We start from the raw sequence: 19,172 nt of genomic DNA on the forward strand, positions 1-19,172 counted from the left end.
ATATATATATATATATATATATATATATATATATTTTATATATATAAATATATATAAAATTAGAGATAGAGAGATATACATATATACATGCGTGTGTAATGTATCTGTATTTATTCACGCAATTTCGTCACTCCTAAAATTTCCAAGTATCTTAGTTTATGATTTTGTGAACGTTTTGTTAAAATGTGCCTCATGCATTTTGTTATTTAAGATTTATATTCAGAGTATTTATTGTGAAGTCTAAAGAGAGAGAATGAGATTAAGCTAAAATAAAATGTTATAGTGTAATTACGCTGTTGGCTATAACATGGTCGAAAATTCACTGCACGAATGTGTGCATGTAATACAGATAGTATTAAATGAGATAATGTTACTTTGAATATACTTGTGAAAGTGCAAATCGTTGTCGGATATGAAATAGCATGCTAACTTATTCGAGAAGATATTTTATTGTCGCACGTTAACGGGGGACTGATAGATTTGGCTACAACAGTCTGACTACTAAAAATAGAAAATTTGCACATGTCCAAGGTGTTTGCATCGAACACATATTTCGCGGTAGGAAAGATTACGTATACTTTATTATTGCTATTATCTAATATTATGTATATCCTAATTTTTTATGATATAATTTATTTACAAATTGTTTTAGTATATTGCAATCATACAAAAATTACTTGAATATAAAGTTATATTAATAATAGTAATAATAATAATATCAGAAGCAATAGAGAAGTAACACATTATCACATATGCAATCTGTGGAATGCATTGTGTGCAATAGCTCGACAATAAAAATCTTTCTTTTTCGGCAAAGCAGATGTTAGCTCGTCTAATTAAGTAACTCCGGTTAATATCGCTTTTCGTATTCCGCTATCGTTGCACGAGTTTCCTACGCAACTATTCAGATGTATGTCCAGATACATCTCGAGTAAAAAATATATCTATTTTATCGTGCTGGGATTAATACAAATATTTGTGCATTAGATTGTTACACATGAAATGCGTCGGTGTCTTTTGCTCACCGATGTTCGAGTAACTTGGGAAATGTTACATGCACTTAATCGAAATATCATCTATCACACTCTCGTTGAAACAACCGAGTATTTCGATTGTCTCGAATTTAGTGCTCGAGAAGCTTTCCTCAAGGATAGAAATATGTAGATTCGCAAAGATACGCATTATTAACACGTTAGCTGCCGATGTGTCGCATGTGTCGCCGGTGGCTACATCTGGCCTAAGTAATCCAGAGGCCAATGTACACCGGTGATACATTCAACCCCTATGTAAAGTATAAAATTACCTATTTAATGAAAATTATTTCGATTCGTATAGCTTGTGGAGAGGATACAATTTTTAAGTGTTGTACACAACTAGATTTCGTCTCTTCTGGATTTGAATCGAGCAACCAACGTGTCAAATTTAAAACTTTCCTTGACATTTTACATGCAATAATCTAACGTACAATCAAAAATACTATCCTTTACCGCTGTAGATAGCAACCGGAATATAGAGAAATGTTTATATATCTTTGGCAAATTGAATGTAGTGGGTTTACTTCTCTTTCTTTTGCGGAGCCTCCGGTTTTTGCCTGAATTTAGATGCGACTGTAATAACAACTATTACTCCAATACAAATGCTGCCTAGTTTGAGTACCCATGGATTATCCAGAAGAAAGTTTGCAATAACTTGCGTGAGATTATCACTAAAAAAGAAAAGGATAATGATGTATTGATGTGCGTGTATCAATGATACTTATATAAGTAAATTGGCGCGAGATATTATAGCGTCTCCTGATATGAGCATAAATATGTAAACTTACAAGGGACTCTGAGGCACGGGCACTTTTTCCGCTTTCACATTTTTGTACCATTCTTTGGCGAACGAGACAAGGGAATTGATGTCATGCCTGCCTGTCTCATAGCGGTACATCTTGCCATGTCTGAAGCTGTGTGAATACAAAGCGAGATGCGTTAATGCAAATATATCCTCGCACATCCTCGTTTAATTCAGGTTTATATCTCACGTATGCATTTGTAATGTTAATATAAGTATCGTATATATATACAAGACATAAAAAATCACGGCCGTGATTTGCGCTTAGTTTGCGCCTAGTTTGAGCGCATTATGCACACGTCGATGCAGATCTGTGTAAACTTACAATATAAATTGCGGAGTGTCATAAACGTTAAATCTTCTGGCTGTGGAAGCTCCAGTTGTGGATTTATTGATAAGTGCTACGTTCACTTTCTGCTTGAGCTTTGCGGCGACTGTTTCCCACCTCGCGATCATACGCAAGCATTGTACGCAGTCTGTGCTGTAACTGATATCGCGCATCATCAGTACTGCCGTTAGTTGTAAGAAGAGAATTAATGGGAGATCGCGATAATCGCAAATGAAAGTAAAACTTACAACATGACAAACCAATCGCCGGTTGTAGCGCCGCTGCTCGCTTGAGTTAAATGCTCAAATGTATCGTCGGTAAGTTCCTTCACCGCAGGTACTTTATTTTCCGTAAACATAGTTAATATATCGTCGTCGTTCAAACGTCCTAGGGAAGAGAACGCAATGTGAAAATCTATAGTACAACTGTAAATTTATATATGCACACACTCAAAAGTAAAAATATATTTAGCAATATATCACAATATATGGGATGGTAAAATATAATGTATTATCACTGAGTAATTAAATGATCAAAACACATTTGAGCGTGATTCTTATTGTCAAGTTTTTATACTGTACCATCGTATAACAAGGGTAGCCCATGTCTGAAGAAAAGCAGAATCGGTTCTTTATCGGTGCTGTACAGTTGTAACAACTGACTATCGACAGCCTTTACAATCCATGCCGCTAAGGATTCCACCAAGTCTTCGCGCAAGTGGATCAACTGATTCTCATAGTTTTCACATTCTGGACAATCTTTTCTTGCTGTAAACATAAGATTATAGTTACTAATAATAGCCAAAAATATTCAAGGTCTTCTATTGTTCTTATGATTACTAAGGGAATGCAAATTTATGTAACATACGGTTTGCAGTATCTATAATATATAAATTCCATTTAAAAACAAAATGTCCTGGAGAATGATAATTAAAATGTGCTTTATCAACTTAATTTATAAAGCAATAAATAAATGATACGGGCATATAATTATGTTTCTTTTTAACGATCTTTTCGGCTTTTGATAGCTAATAAAGTTTTAGCATTCTTGCAACCCTTATAGAAATATCATACTAAGAATCATTGATAATTACTTATTTTCAGTATTAAAAATACTGGATAATAAGTAATTGATTCTTAGTATGATATTTCTATAAAGCAACATCAGATAATAAAAAGAGAGCAAAACAAACTTACTAAATAGGACGACCACATATTTTTCAGTCTTTATGAGATTGAGGAGTTCTTCGTCGTGCACCGTTTCAAGACTTGCAGCGTGTGTGCCGGAAAAAATACATATTGAGATTAAAAGCACTATTTGTAACATTGTGAACTCCTACGAAATAGATGATACGCGAAATTTGTTCGCCGGCGAGCTGGCACACGTCAAATTCGGCTCGTGTATGACCATAAAATAAGCGAGAGAAGGATAGAGAAGAAACAGCACGTGTTAATTCTGTAACGTCATGCTGCAGAGAGCTGCTGTTTCTCTAATGAGGCAGGTCCAGTTTGAGATGCTCTGTACTACTGTTTATATCTCGCATTTGTTTGATGGCACAATGTGTGATAGATCGATATTAATGATACTTTTGGAAAGATAGTTTTACAATATATTTGTTAGAAATAATGTTAACACAATTAACTATTTATTGATTAACTGTTATGGTAGAATAAAACGTCTAACCCGCCGTTGAGTACTACTACTGATGAAGCGATAACGTGTCTTTCGCTACTGTTTGCTCGTATCACGACCTTAATTTCTTGTTTAGTGGCGGCTCGTAGCGGAGACGTTGGAACTATTTTGCAACGCCATACGCAGAAATAACGGGTCTAATGATTTCTTACCCCTTGTCCATAACTTTGCTTTAATCTTTAAGCCGTCATAAATTGACCATTATTATATCTATTCATTATTATACATATTATTTTAAAAATAATCAACTTGGTGGTTGGTCAATTTCTTACGGCTTAAGAATTAAAGCAAGGTTGTGGACAAGGGGTTAGACCCCTTATTCGCTTAATGTTTGGCTGACAACTCTCGTACCTGAGTTGGCAACACTAGCGACAAAGACGCGGTAAGGTAACGTAACTCTACAGATAGTCTTGTTCTCGTGTGGAATCCGACAAATTTTCATCGCTTTTATAACTTGTAATTAATAGCTCGTAATGTATACAATAATGTTAACCGGATTGTACGGCGATAAATATCTTGATTTTACATTTGATATTTTAATTGCGTTTATTCGGTGACCCTGCTTTTAATCGGTCAGTTACAAATGTTCGTGGTAAAGCTATGTCGATATGAATTACAGAGGAATTCTTGATATTTTATTTATAGATTCTATACAATATGTATTCATATTTTGATTGTTATATTTGATAGTACATCACTTTTGCGACTTATTTTATCAATTTATCTTAAACGGCAAAAAGAATGAGTTTGTTTTCTGTTGCTGAACTAGTGTATACTTTTGTAACTTGAAAAGAGATAGATATATAGATAAAATTTGGTGGAAGAAAGATGAAAAAGAATTAGTATAGCTAGTTCAACAATAGAAAACAAATCTTATATTTTAGTCGAACGAAAAACTCATTTTTCTAAAGAGTCCTACTTGAAGGTTATACGACAAAACCAGAATTTTCGACGATTAATCCCTTGTTCACAATATTCCTAGACAGCACAAGATCTCCTGAAGACGTCCTAAGGACGTCCTGAGGACGAAGAAATGTCCTCAGGATGTTCTCTGGATGTCCCCTGAACATCTGTGCAGTTAGGGTTGCTTTAATTCTTAAGCCGTAAGAAATTGACCAATCACAGTTGATTATTTTTTAAATAATCGACTGTGATTGGTCAATTTATTACAGCTTAAAGATTAAAGCAAGGTTGTGGACAAAAGGAATGTCGCCAGCCGTTTATGCTTCTTGGAAGCGCTAGGAACGCGTAATATCTCAGATAGCACAGAAAATTCAGAAAGAATTAAAAAAAAATTCAGTCGTATGTTACCAATTCTGAGTTAATTTTCAGATGCAAAATATCAAATATTTTAGTTACTCTTTTCATATCTTTTTCAGTCAAACACGAAGAAACTTACTTCATTTTTTAGATGAAAAATGGTTTTTAGATGCAAAAAAAATTCTTCAGAGTTCAGTTCAGTGAAAAGAATTCTTTATGCGTCTAAAGATGAACTCAGAATTGGTGACATACGACTGAATTCTTTTTGAATTCTTTGTGTTATCTGGGATGATATCTCTCAAGCCCCACGCGTGTACATCTTTTCTCCAAAAAAAGCGATAAGCTTTTCAAGAGAACACTGCTCGATACGATCTTTCATATCTTCCCTCCTATTTTACCGAAAGACTTCGAGTAAGACTCGATAGAAAACTGAGACTTTCGCGCACATAATTTAAGATCAATTAGCAAAATAAATGTGAACGTGATATATCTTCACGAAAAATATCTGTAATTTGTAACCGTCAAATTTTCATCGTTTGTCACAGTCGCACTGGATTTTCGTGTTTTATTTATGTATGGTATCAAGTGTGATTTTAGTTTTCTGTGGAATAATAGTGGTATTTTGCATTCGGTTTGATAAGTTATATATAAGTTTCATAAGTTTTATTGAGTTTGATAAGATAAGTTTTATATAAGTTTTATAAGTTTTATTGAGCTAGTATAACGTATTGTCGTGCGTAAATTTTGTAGCATGTTGAGCAAGATCAGAGCATGGTTGCACTACATAATTGCACTTTTGATGTATCATAGATTTCGAAAAGACTAACTTAAAAACAGATTACCTTATATTAATATAGCAATCCCCGACGATTATTTACTCTGACCGTAGAAAACTATTATTGAATTTAGATTTGCATATAGGGATGATGTACTTCTCTCCAGAAAGCACACAATATTTACAAAATATTTTAGAAATATAGATATTAAATAATTTATTAATTATATTAATATTATTAATTATAAATTTATTAATTATAAATATTCTAATGTCCGAGATTTTCAGGTATGAAAAAGATTATGATAAATATTTAAAAATATTTATGAAAAATATTTATCATAAATCTTTCATAAATTATAATCTTTTTCATAAAAATATTTATGAAAAATGTTTTTCATAAATATTTTTAAATATTTATTACAATTCTTTTTATACTTAAAAATCTCGGACATTTGAATATTTATAAAATATTTAATATCTATATTTATAAAATATTTTGTAAATATTATGTGCTGTCTGGAGAGAACGGACACCTTTTAGAACTTATTATTTGAGAATGCATTTGAGAATGTGACTCTACGTGAATACGATTTCCACCTCAATTTTATATTGATAATAGAATAGTCCCATGCCTTTAAATTTTCTTTTCGCACACCTGCAATTTCGCTTGTTTGTCATAACCAAAATTTCGGGAACGTATTACTCGAGAACGTATTATTCGACGGGAATACGGTTTCCACTACGATGACTTATTTTGTCTATCGACAATTCTCGTTAATTCTAACAGAGTTCTAGATCCTACGATTAAATTTAAGAAGAATTCCGGCGGCTACCTATTTTTAAATAATTTTTTTAATCTTCGAAGTTAGCATGACACTCACAGAGAAAGTGTTGTGTTGACCATTTTTCGCAGTTCTATCGACAATTCTCGTTAGTTTCAACAGAGTTTTTGTTGAAATTTATTGTTATTGTTAAAGTTTTTTTTCTTAATTAAACATTTTGATAGAATTTGATCAGAACTGACGGAAACTCTTTCTAAAAGTAGTGGTATTTATTTATTTCTTGTATATTTTAGAGTGGAAGTGTCGTACTAGGTTCGCGAAATTAGCACGATAATTTTTCATTTGCTGTTTTTCGGTACTAAAAATACGGAACTCCTTTTGTTTTCTGTTTAGAACTCTAGAACTGTGAAAAGTGCTAATAGAACTGTCATTGGTTTTTAAAATTTGTAAAACGTCGTGCCAACTTCACAGATGCGAGAATGTGTGATGACATGATTGTAGTTTTCAATTTAATTATTTATTATAACAGTAGAAGAAAATTTTATTGTCAGAATTTTGTTTTCGTGTATTTGGAATTTTGCGTATCTGACTTGCACCAAACTTTCAGCGCATATTGTTCGAGAACGCGTGACCCGATATGAGTACGGTATCCTCTTATTTGGATTACTTATTTGGATAATGGAAGTACCTCATACGTTTGAAATATTTTTCTCGCGCAGCTCGTATTTTACTTGTCACAGTCGCACTGGATTTTCGTGTTTTATCTATGTATCATATCATGATAGCGTGATTTTAATTTCTTGTGGAATGATAGTGGTATTTTGCATTCGGTTTAATAAGTTTTATATAAGTTTGATAAATTTCATTGAGCTGGTATAACGTATTGTCGTGCATTCTATATATGCTTGCAGCCCATAACAAAAGTTTTTGCTGATCAAGAAAATATGCCCGTAGTATTCGATGAGTTGATAACTGATAACTGTGAATACCGGTTACGTAAAATCTAGTGTTAATCCTGCAATTGCTGATTAGTGTTTAGTACTGTTTTTTATTTCGCAAGGAATCGCAGTTTGATCGAATTCAAATTGAAATCTCTATGATGTGTTGCATTCTATCTTTTTCTTATTTTATATATATATATATATATATATATATATATATATATATATATATATATATTCGCAGCTTCAAAAAATAATAATAAATTATAAGAAAAGGAAGTGCCATTATTTACTTATATATATACGAGTTTCATATAATTAATATATTACTTGTCGAAATATCAATAGTTGTTATATTGAGCTAGTCGAACATTAAATAACCCTTTAAAATATTCTTCTTCAAATCTTAGCTTAGAAAGAATTGCAATAAGTAGAAAAATTAAAAGCGTAATATCAGCGTAATTAAATTCGTAATATCAAAATAGGTCAACTATCTATAATATTACATTTCGAGATTCTCCACTGACCCTGTAAGTTCGGCGGAATTTGCAGGGTTAATGTAGAACTGAAATTTCTCGACTCGGGTTGTCGAGTAGTAGTTTAGCGATCCACCCCGCTACTAACTAAAACAGTTCCTACGCTCCTGACGACGGGGTGGTGACTGAGGGTGGTTGGAAGTCGAAGGTTGAAGGGTATAGCGATAGATAACAACGGTGGGCACACAGTCATGCATGTACGTGGCTGTTCGAGAAAATTGTGCGCTGGTATGTCGGCGAACGCCGGGACGTCGGCGACTACCGCAACCCCCGGCGTGGCCCTGACGAAGGCACGAGGGTTTCCAGTCGCGTGTTCTCGTCGTCACGGCGCGGCCAGCCAGCCGCGCACCGTAAGAATGTAATCGGCTCGCCGAGTACTCCTCGTTCGCACGTTTGTCGTCGTTCTCGCCGTGATGGCATGCGAAATACCGTAACGTCGCCGTGAGTATATTTCGCAACTCCATTCTTGCACCCGCACGAGTCGAGAACACCACATACACCGCGGCGCCGGCTTTAGCCGACGTAAGCAGTCGCCGTCGCTGTCGGAATCGTCGAAGCGGATCCCGTGTTCCGCGAGAATATTCCATCTCGGCCGCGTTACACGTGCGATCGTGCCCGTTCACCTGGTCCCGTTATTGACCGTAAGACGAGAGATATTGATCGATATTTTCTTCGAGCGACACGCACCGAGCTATCGAATTGCTCTCGGCAACCAATATCTCGTAATCGATAGTTCATGCGATTCCGTCGTCTCCTGTCGTCCCGTCGCTGGTTAGCTCGCTTGCTCGCGAGTCTTGACGTGGAATTTATATTTGATCGTTATTGCGCGACTATTTCGGCGACGAATTCTGTGCTGAATCTCAGTCGAACGATCGAATATTGTTATTCGAAGCTCAGCGGTCTTAAATCAAGCTCGAACGATGTGAAGTCCGCTCGAAAGGGCGAAAACAGCGTCTTTCTTCGTCGGAGGAAGACAGAGAAGGAGAGAGAGAGGGAGAGAAAGAGAGAGAGAGAGAGAGAGAGAGAGAGAGAGTAAGAGAGTGAAAGAGAGGGCAGAGAGCTATATTCCATTCGATTTTAGCAACCTCGTCGTTCCTTCACGTCGCGCACTTACCCCGCGATTTTACCCCGCGCGCGCGCGAGCAACAAGCGAATAGTAATCGAGGGACTCGAATAAAATCTCGTCGACCATGCCGTCAATCGTCGCGATCCCGCCGAACTGGATTCACGCATTACGCCCGTGGGATGAGTTATTACGAGAAAATCGTCCCTTTTTTCCTCCCTTTTTTCCAACTACCATCGAAAAGGTCACCGTGTCGGCGTTTTGCGCGATAACGGGTGTAACGGCCGTAACGGGCTTTTCACTTACGCGACGCCGATGAATACCGCGCGATAAGCCGCGAAGCTACGGCGGCGTGGTGGTTTGCACGATACACAGCTCGGGATAATATTAACGGTGAACACAACGCCGGAGGTGTCGTATTGTGTTTAGTGTAATAGCGCTGTTTGTAGCGAGGACAACCAGATTTGTTTTTCTTCTTTTTCGAACGTGTAATCTTCTCTTTTGTTTCGTTTTTTTTTCGTTATTTTCGCTTCACACGGTAATCTTGCATGCGACCGACGACGACACTCGGCGGTTTGCATCTGGGACTCGGCTTTATGGTCAATTGCACCGTTGAGTGCATTCGCGGTTTATTTATGGACAAGTGAGAGGAGCGTGTTGTAGTAGCGCGTCGCGCTCTCGTTCGTAAACCCTCACCGCCCTCGTCGCGATCTGAATATGCGGATCAGAAAATAAAGGGTGACTATTCCGCTCCGTACGAGCGAATCGTATACCTGTTCCGCGTTGATTTCGCGTGTGTACTCGTCGTCGTCGTACATTATTCGGTTTTATCTCGAAACAACACGTTTCATAAATGCGGAACGCGTATCACGCGGCTTTAGCCGCGTCATTTTTGGTATTACATCTATTCAGACTACTAGAAGAAGGCAGTCAGTTACTAATGTTCCGTGTTCATTAGCTCCGTGTTTATTACTTAGTGCTACACAACTCACAGTTGGCTTAATAGAGCATAAACGCTACTACCAATAGATCGCTGCGGAGCGCTCGGTATTTTGGAAAGCGTGTTTTGTCGCGCGAAGTCATTTGTTGTTTATCAGTCGAGGGATATTGCGGTGGTGCGGACTAAGTACCCGCTCCAGTATCGATGTCATTCGATATTCCGAGGACAGAGCCCGTTCACCGTAAGAAATACAATGTAAATCGTTTCGCTGGCAATGCAAATGCAAATATGATACACGACAAAGCAATGGGATATACAGTAGAAGTCACACATAACAGTGTTGTTTGGCGCGGTTGGCAAATGTAATCCGTTAAACGTGATCTGCATATAAATCATATTTATAACGGTGATATACACACTACAAAACAATGGAATATACAGGAAAAGTCACATAACAGTTGTTTTCGTGTGACTGATAAAAGCGACCCGTTAAAACGTGATCTGAATATAAATTATATTTATGACGGCTTCTCTCTTTCTCTTTTTATTTCGACATAAACTCGTTCTTTCTCTAATCGCATATTCTATATCACGCCGCGTTTTATCTTCATTTTCTGCCTTTAAAATGAAATAGAAAACCACGGAATATAAATCGTGCGGATGCGACACATACAAACATATATACACACATACATATACAAATCGACGCAATGATATAATTTTTTGCACGGTGAAGCGCGCGCGAAAGAGAGAGAGAGAGAGAGACGGGAGGGGGGGAGAGGGAGAAATGAAGCGCTAGGAGCACTTGGACTTCTAAACGCGACGCTCGTGATTCTCGTGAGCGTCGACAGTCTAATTCGCGATTGCATTTTTACGCGGGTGTGTAACTGCGCCTGAAACGCGATACGTGAAATTAAAGCGTAGCTTAAGCGTTGAACGAGAACCGGCCGACAAAGCTCTGGAGCTTTATGGAGGTGGAATGGCTGTTCGGTAGGGGGCAAGAGGGTGGAAGAGGTGAGGGTGAGGATGGGCGCGACTCGTTTTTATATCGGGAAACGATATATAAAACCGGATGTCTCGATTACAGCGCGCGCGCGCGCGCGCATGGTGTGTTCTAGCATTGGCACTCCCATTACACCGTCGACTACATACGGTAAACCAGTATAACCGGCGGCGTGTGTCTCTCGAGGGAAGAGTAATATCCTGTTAAATCGATAACGAATGATGACAGAAGCACGTGGCTGGCGGCATGCCGCCACTTACCGTCTTGCCGTCCCGTGCCGAGCCGCACTCGCCCCCGGCACTCGATATTCGCGTGCACTCTCGATATATCTGAATGCTCCCAAATGTGCATCATGTCCGACGATTTGGCCGTCGCTTCGCGTCTGCCCTGGATTATCCTTCTTGTTGTTATTATTATTATCATCATCATCATCGTGATCGTGTCCGCGTTGATCTCGCGACTCTTGGTTCACTTCTGCCTGTTTCTCTTCTCCATCCCCTCTGTGGAGATCTATGATGATATTCTGGTTCATCTTGGGGGCATGGACTATTAGGTTTTTTTTTTCTGACATTCCGTACTCACTAATTATTCCATACTTAGCTCTTTCCGCTTTTTTTGACTGAGAGTTTTTTTAGAACATTACATAATTAACTCACACTGCTCTCTGCGAACACCTCATTTTAAGTTTAATTGTTAGCGGCTTCTATTATTGTATGTTTTTTTAGCACTTGAGCGCTAATAAACGATGCTTTTCTCTCTCTCTTTCTCTTTCCCTCTCTCTTTTTCCACGTTATTAGGGGCTGCATAAGGCCGTCGGCGCGCAAATGGCCCAAGGAATCCCTGAGACGGCGTATGAGCCGGGTACCGAGGAGGACGCAAGGAGAAAACGCGAGCGCCGGGTCGTTCAGGAGGGCACGGCGTTGTGGAGACGTCGGAAGGAGGAGCTGCAACGTCAGAAGCATCGTGAGCAACGTGAAGTATGTGTAACACAAATAGGCGTTCCGGCTGTCCGCGTTGCTGCCGTTTATGCCACTTGCCCTTCGTCGCCGGCCGCGAGCCGCCCTTAACGTCATTGTCCTCGTTGCCATTGTTACTGATCGGATAAAGCTCGACTGAGAGAGAGATACGGGTCCCGGGATACGACGTCCGGTGAACCGAGACTATCGAGTTCATCGAAGCAGGGACGCCCAGATTTTCGGGCTAATCTGCGGAGTACGAGTTTCTCGAACACTTCGTGCTCGCTCGCTTTGAGCACACGAGGATCCTTTTTGCTCTCTTGTACATGCATTCGCGTCTAATATTATGTTGAACTACGAAAATAGTCGAGTGATTTACACGAAATACCGGATAAAAAATGCTGGATGTGAGTTCATTGATTTTTCTTCGACAGAATCGGAGTCGCATGTCGCGTACATATCGTGAGAAGAGAACAAATGTTTAGTTGACTAAATGTATGTAGTGATAAAAAAATTGTCAGAAATAGACTCGACACGGAGAACATTTGCAGTGACATTTAAATCTGTCGACGCAGATATAAACGCAAACGTGTTAGTCAATAATGAGTCTAAAATAGCGCTCGTGATTTTAAAATATCGTTCTTGTTGGTGAAAGATATTCGGGGGCGCGCAACGAGGTCAGACGCGAAGACGAATGACAATTTTACATGATATTTACTGGGTTTTATTATAGATGTGTTTGAAAGGTAACGCGCCGTCAATTTAAGTTACCAGCTTCATAAGTGCGACCGTATTTTTGCGTCTCGCGCGCCACGCACGTCGTCGAATTTGCAGCGGGGAATTACGTGCGCGCGAACGGTAATAAAGCCGCGAGTATCGCATTATAAAGTGAATTTGCATAATTTCCGCCTAACTATCCTGCAAGAAACAGGCCGCGAAAGATAACCCAATAATCTATCACGGTATCGTTGTGCTTTATACGTATGAACTGTGCATCTCGTTACGTATCTGCTGTAATGAACATTGCGCGCGCGGTTCGTTTGAACGCGCGTCGAGCTCGTATCAGTGATGATCATTTCCGGAAGTGATTACGAAGTTGAATCACGATTTTCGGAGTAAAAAAGGAATCGTTGTCCCCTTTGAACGATGAGAAACGCAAACTTGCGCGAACTCTTGGAAACTTTCACTTTTGGAAAGTGTACTTCGCCATGAGCTGTATGAAATTTCGAAATTATTTATTAGGATATCATAACCACACGAATTATATGGCCGTGCGCTACGTGTGTTCTCTAATAGAAATTATTTCCATTAGCTTTCCGTTACTTTCGTCCGGTTAATCGTAATTTTAATTTTAATTTAATCTTAATTCTTTCAAGGCAACACACGACGAAAAACGATCATGCCCTTCTCTTTTCGTCGAATTTCCCGCGTCGTTTTCGCACCCTGTGTTGTTTGCACAATACACATTCATCTGTTTATTTTTCTGCTTTATATCGGTGCGACATGACGATGATGCTCGATCATCAGTGTAGCTTGGCGCTACATATTTGCGGCGCATATGCTCGTTACATTCATTTCCACTCTCTGCGAAAATAACAATCTGCACGGAATATATTATAAAAACACACACGGGACGCACGGGAGGGACGCGCACTCTCCGTCCCACTCTCCTCTCCCTCTTTCTCTTGCAGTCGTGCGTAATATACGTCACGTATACTTCACTCGCCGCCCCAATCACTCAAAATGCACGCCGAAATTATGAAAATTCAAGCGCGTAATTACTGTCTCGCTGATTATTTCGTATCGCTAATTCGCGCGTCGGCCGTATTAAATTGTATTTACTGTATTGTATTTACCGTGGGGCTCGGGATTTACCGTTGTAACTGGTATGCTAATCAAGGCGGACGATAATATGTATTCGCGGTGCACTTTTCTCTCGTCGCTTTTGTCTCGTGCGTACAAAACTCTCATCGTCCGCGGCAGATCTGAATCGAACGGCGATGAGAGAGAAAAAGAGAGAGAAAAAGAGAGAAAGAGGGGCGGAGGGGGAGAGAGAGAAAAAGAGAGTGAAGGGAAGGAAGGGGAAGAGAGAGAAAGATCGCCGGCGATCGATTATTGATCTATGATCAAGATGCATCGGTTCGGCAGCGTGCCGTTTGCGCAAACTGTGACTGCGCCGTACTTTACATTCCTCTTCGTTTTTTCTCACAGCTGCAAGAAATTCTGGCCAGTTACTCGCCGTGGGGAAAGCCAGGTGGCGGCGCGCCCTGTGCAGCCACTCTGAGGAAGAAAAACGTACCTCTGGAGCCGCTCGAGCCTCCCGCATCATCGAGACCGAGGTGTTACAGTTTCGGTCAGGTAAAACTGTTCGGCTGAGAGAGGGATTGTTACCGCAGTCGTCATTTTTTTTTCATCTGCGCCATCGGCGGCGCGTTGCACCTTGTCTCGTCTCGTCTCGCCTCGCCTCGCATTGCTTTACCTTGCTTCCCGTTTACAGCGAAACTTCGCCGCGATCTGACAATCGCGCGGGATCCACGAGATACAGGTCGGCGGCGTGCGAAAACTTTCGTTCACGCACGTCGAGCTGACACGCTGCAAAACCTATTCCCACGACGTTTACACGCGGTAGGATTTGTTGCCGCGTCCTCTTAGATACATCTCTTCGTGTATCCGTGCGCTTTTGAGCAGACAATTTTCCGAAGACAAACGGCAGTTAAATGCCTCACGGCGAGAACTCGTGGTTTAAGTCGCGTTTTGTGTCGCGGCGAGCGAATAGATTCGTTTCTCCATTCGCGGCTGGCTTCTTTTAGTGCTTGTAGTGAATTATGATCGCTATCGCGCGCGCAAGAGGAAGAGTGCGATATAATTGTGAAAAATTGCATCGTTACGCCCGCTGCGGCGGAATTCTCCCAGATAGCTCTTCGTATATCCAAAGGATCGTAGAGAACGCGGACCTGTCGTGTCCCGTGGTAGAATTACATCGCGGAAATATCATATCGCGCGCCACTTGCCCCGCGAAGATTGCACATCTGCAATTGCCGGCGTATATACGCTCACGCCTCGATCGCGAGTGGCACGCGTGAGACTCGCGAAACGAGTTATTAAATTCGTGCGCGGTGCGCGTGTATAAATACGCGAGAGGAGGGTGCATGCACGAGATCGCAGGAGTCGGGAAGCAGCGTCACGCGACGGTGTGTACCGTGCAAAGGCTTTAGGCAACGTTAACACAGTTCTTTGCGATACGACATTGCGCTGGTACACGCATTAAAGTGTCCGCTGTCTGACATTAACCTTACATGAGTAGCCGCGAAGCAGCGACACAAATCTCCTTCCTTTCTCTCCTTTTTCTCCTCTTCCTCTCTTTCTCTTTCTCTCTCTCTCTCTCTCTTTCCTTACATTTGTTAAATATGATTACTGCATTTCCTCGTTTTATTCGAAAATAGTTCTTAACAATGCAAATTTGTTCTCACCTGTATCATGTATTTTAATGATTTGCATCGCGCGATTAATTTTCATCTTTGTGAATTAATTATTTGATAATCTTTGCTCTCTCTCTCTCTCTCTCTCTCTCTCTCTCTCTCTCTCTTTAATTTCTTCTATTGCTTTATTTGGTTAATTAAAAGGTTCGAGGCTTGATTTCCAATACCTTTTCCAACTTCTCGGATCGGCCATCTTTTATGATAAATACAATTGATATACATTACAATTGGTATACAATTGAAAGATTGTGCTATTGAAAGATTGTGAAGTAATGACGACGATGACCTGTTTAATGAATAATCGCGCAATTCTCTAAGAGCATGGTAAGATGTTCCGTGGCAAATAAGAGATAGAGAATGAGATATCAGCAGTTCACTAGTTCTATCAATTGTGCATTGGTAAAACAACTGGATCGAAATTTGTAACTTCATCTTCGATCTGAATTTTCTAACATATGTATATTCTGAAAGATTAGAGTATGTTTAATACACGTGGAAACTGAAGTATTTAGAATTTCTAAATTACAGAAAATGCATAAAATGTCGCTTGTAAGTTCTAAAGAGTTCTAAGACCTCTTGGCGAAGCTAGTAAATAAAAAAATAAAAAAAATAAAAAAAGACTGTTATAGACTTCAGAGTGTCAAAGTAGGTGTTCAATGGAATATTGAGGTCAAAAGTATACTGAGAGAAAACATTTCTAAGAAATAGTAAATATTTATTTGATGAGTACTATAACAACATATTTATTTATACTAATAAATACAAAATATTTCTTAAATAACAAAATACACATTTTCTTAAAACTTAAAAAAATCTTCTTTCTCATGAAAATATTTCTTTATTTTACTTAAATAAAAGAATTTATATCCAAGCAATTATGTTGTTAGTATCTATCAAATAAATATTTATTAGTTTTTATTTATTAGTTTTTAAATATTTTTTTGTCAGTGTAGTATCACAATTTTGACTCAAAACTCGTCTCAAAACTTGATGTCTCTTTCGCAAGAGCGCTAAGAACTTTGCTTTCCCGACGTCGCCAGTTAGATTTGCATTCTCATGCACTTATAATCGTTATAATCGCACAGAGTGCCATCGGCACATGACTTTGTCGCTGCGAGAGGTGACGTCTCGCTGGAAAAAGCTTGTGTAAAGGCAAATTATGACACGTTGTTATCTCCGGTTGTCAACGGTACTATTCGCACGATAATGTAACGGAAACGCGCGGCGGAAGTTGCCTCCCTTATTACCGCACTGAATATTGCAAAAGCAGCGCGTGTATAGCAATCCCGGTTCATACGGCAGAGAAACAGAACGAAGGAGTGAAGAACATGCCCGATGTTGACTCGATACGGTCACAATAGCGTCACTCCCGCGAACCCAATCAACGTTAAGGGTCAGTTGCATCGACACGGCTTAGCCCGATAAGATGGTAGTTGGTGAGCTTCTCGACCTAGATCCGATAGATTCTCTTTTCCCGCCCGTGCGTTTGCAGACATGAGCTACGATTTAGAAGGGAAACCGTGAAATCGCAGCTTCTCCGAGGCCATAAATGTTATCGTGCGCGAGCACTTTAGTTAGAAACCAAAGTTGCTAAAGCAAACTTATAATATATTCCATTTTGATTATTTAAAAAGCGCCCTTACAAACCGAGCACGAGTTTCTGCGTATCTGGAAATCACGTAAGTCAAGAAAGGTTAATTCGAGATGATGGTGCATCTCATCTCAAGCGATTATTGCCGAAGGCTCTTCAAAATTACGCCTTCAAAAGTCTTCAAAAGGTTCGTCAAAAATTACGAAGAGCTTTATTAATAAGCGAAAAAGGATCGTTTGAATTAGGAGTGCGATTGCAAGATCTTAGTGGCATAATCTCTGTTATACTTTTAACGGATTGATGCAAATTTTTTACGCAGGAAGAGGTCGATAAATATAATCATAAAATAAATGTGTCAATAAGAGACAAACGTTGATTAAAAGTCGCGGAAATTAATTTTTAATAAGTCCCCCAAAATTAATTAAGAATTAATTTTCAGAATTTTTAATATGCGTTTATCGGCCCATTTACTTTATCACTGTGTATCAAGGAGCCTTAATTAATCGTTGAATTTTATTCAGAATAAATACGTTCAAACTGTGATCGACATTGACGAAAAGTTTAGCGGCGCTTTAAGCCGCTGATTAACAAATGTGGCTTTTACCCGCGGATATCTTACAACTTCGGTGTCGTGCGTGCGTGTTGATTAGAAAAGTGACGATATTGCTGGCAGCTTGTCGTCGACATTAATATCTCATCTGACCTCGTGCATGAAACCTCCCCGATACCGCAGACACGAAGTTTGTGTTGCAGTGTCATCGCGTGAAGCGACACGCGATGATGCGTGAAGCTTGGTAAATTTCGTTCTATTCGGAGATCCACAAGCCTCGTGTATGTGTGGTGTGTGTGAAATAGGTCAATATGAGGACAGACGTTCTAATTCTAAAATAGCCTAAAATAATCAATCGATTATCATCTTTTTTAAATATATAAGAGCTCTTCGTACGAGTCAATATATTTGAAACCGTGGAACACAATTGATCCCACAAATTCGGGGATAACTGAATGCAGAAAATGTAACATCGATAATTTATTTTTACGTGTATTAAAACATCTTATATAATGTTTCTATATAACTTATAACATCTTTTATAATGTTTCTTCACTATAAAATTGGTCAAGCATATCAAGTATGACAATCATGCTATGTCAATTGTATTATTTTTTTTTTTATTCACATAAAGAATATTCTGTATTTCTTGTTATATTTATGTTATGACAAAATAGTTATGACAATATCTTTTTGGCACTTTACGAAGTAAAATCGAGAAACAATATGACTTTTTATTTCAAACTCTTTTTCCGTTTTTCATCAAGTCTACGTTTGTGTTTTCTCTAATAATCGTTCTAATTTCTCTTATACGTATAAATAGTGAAGAGAAAATCGTACATATATCTCATTCTCGTTATTGTCTATTAGCTGTTGGAAAAAGATGCTTATAGTCGCAGGATATTAGGATGAATAAAAAATTGAAGGAAAGTGGTCCTTTCTCGCCGCGATTTTTACACCGGAAGTCGCGCGTTGCATCGCGTCGCTATATCCAAATGAGTTGAGCTTTATTGTCGGACGCGATATCGACACGTCATGCCAACAAATACGAGAAATCTCGTAATGGACTTTCCTTGTATGTCGGACACGAGGCATTTTTCTCGTGGCAATAATTTCGAAAGAAAGAGAGAGAGAGAGAGAGAGAGGGGAGAGAGAGAGAGAGAGAGAGGGGGAGACTCAGAGGAAACCGCTATATAAGCTCTCAGGTACATGTGTCTGCAGAAGGATGGAGGGCGTTATCAACGCGCACCACATTGGTCCAAAGGCCGAAATACGATTTCGTACTTTGTTCCCGCGCGGGCAACGATAATTGCGCAGAATTGCGCCGCTTAGATTACACCGGAGAGTGCCTTCTTTGATGGCGGGACCGCTCGAATGCCCTTCGGCAAAGGCGGGTAGATTCGAAGGCGATGGGCGCAAGTAATTGGTGCAGCGGGG

At 39.3% G+C, this 19,172-nt stretch overlaps 2 protein-coding genes across 3 annotated transcripts in view; one reads left to right on the plus strand and one right to left on the minus strand.

Moving 5' to 3' along the window:
- Positions 1-430: 430 nt before the first annotated feature.
- Positions 431-3,840, minus strand: LOC116853877. Its single transcript, XM_032835173.1, has 6 exons — positions 3,361-3,840; positions 2,746-2,931; positions 2,413-2,551; positions 2,162-2,323; positions 1,823-1,948; positions 431-1,705 (listed from the first exon to the last, which is right to left on the minus strand). Exons 1-6 carry the CDS (start codon positions 3,488-3,490, stop codon positions 1,555-1,557), a joined length of 894 nt encoding a protein of 297 aa, XP_032691064.1. The 5' UTR covers positions 3,491-3,840; the 3' UTR covers positions 431-1,554.
- A 4,500-nt stretch (positions 3,841-8,340) lies between these two features.
- The window catches only part of LOC116853976, a 39,534-nt gene continuing 28,702 nt past the window's right edge, over positions 8,341-19,172 (plus strand). The window contains exons 1-3 of one of the 2 annotated variants that reach the window (XM_032835387.1): positions 8,341-8,594; positions 11,957-12,136; positions 14,327-14,473. In XM_032835387.1, the coding sequence (XP_032691278.1) occupies positions 11,984-12,136; positions 14,327-14,473 (300 nt within the window). In that variant the 5' untranslated portion in view covers positions 8,341-8,594; positions 11,957-11,983. The remainder of the gene's footprint in view (positions 8,595-11,956; positions 12,137-14,326; positions 14,474-19,172) is intronic. The other variant, XM_032835388.1, reaches the window with a different exon arrangement.

The sequence above is a fragment of the Odontomachus brunneus genome, unplaced genomic scaffold, assembly GCF_010583005.1.
Source record: "Odontomachus brunneus isolate Ranch 3 - 2012 unplaced genomic scaffold, Obru_v1 Obru_scaffold_007, whole genome shotgun sequence".
Classification (NCBI taxonomy): domain Eukaryota; kingdom Metazoa; phylum Arthropoda; class Insecta; order Hymenoptera; family Formicidae; genus Odontomachus; species Odontomachus brunneus.

Coding starts and splice junctions, on each gene's coding strand:
- LOC116853877 (XM_032835173.1), bottom strand. CDS start 3,490: ATGTTACAAATAGTGCTTTTAATCTCAATATGTATTTTTTCCGGCACA. Junction 2,932..3,360: donor ATATGTGGTCGTCCTATTTA/GTAAGTTTGTTT, acceptor TTATGTTTACAG/CAAGAAAAGATTGTCCAGAA. Junction 2,324..2,412: donor GGCGATTGGTTTGTCATGTT/GTAAGTTTTACT, acceptor GCGCGATATCAG/TTACAGCACAGACTGCGTAC.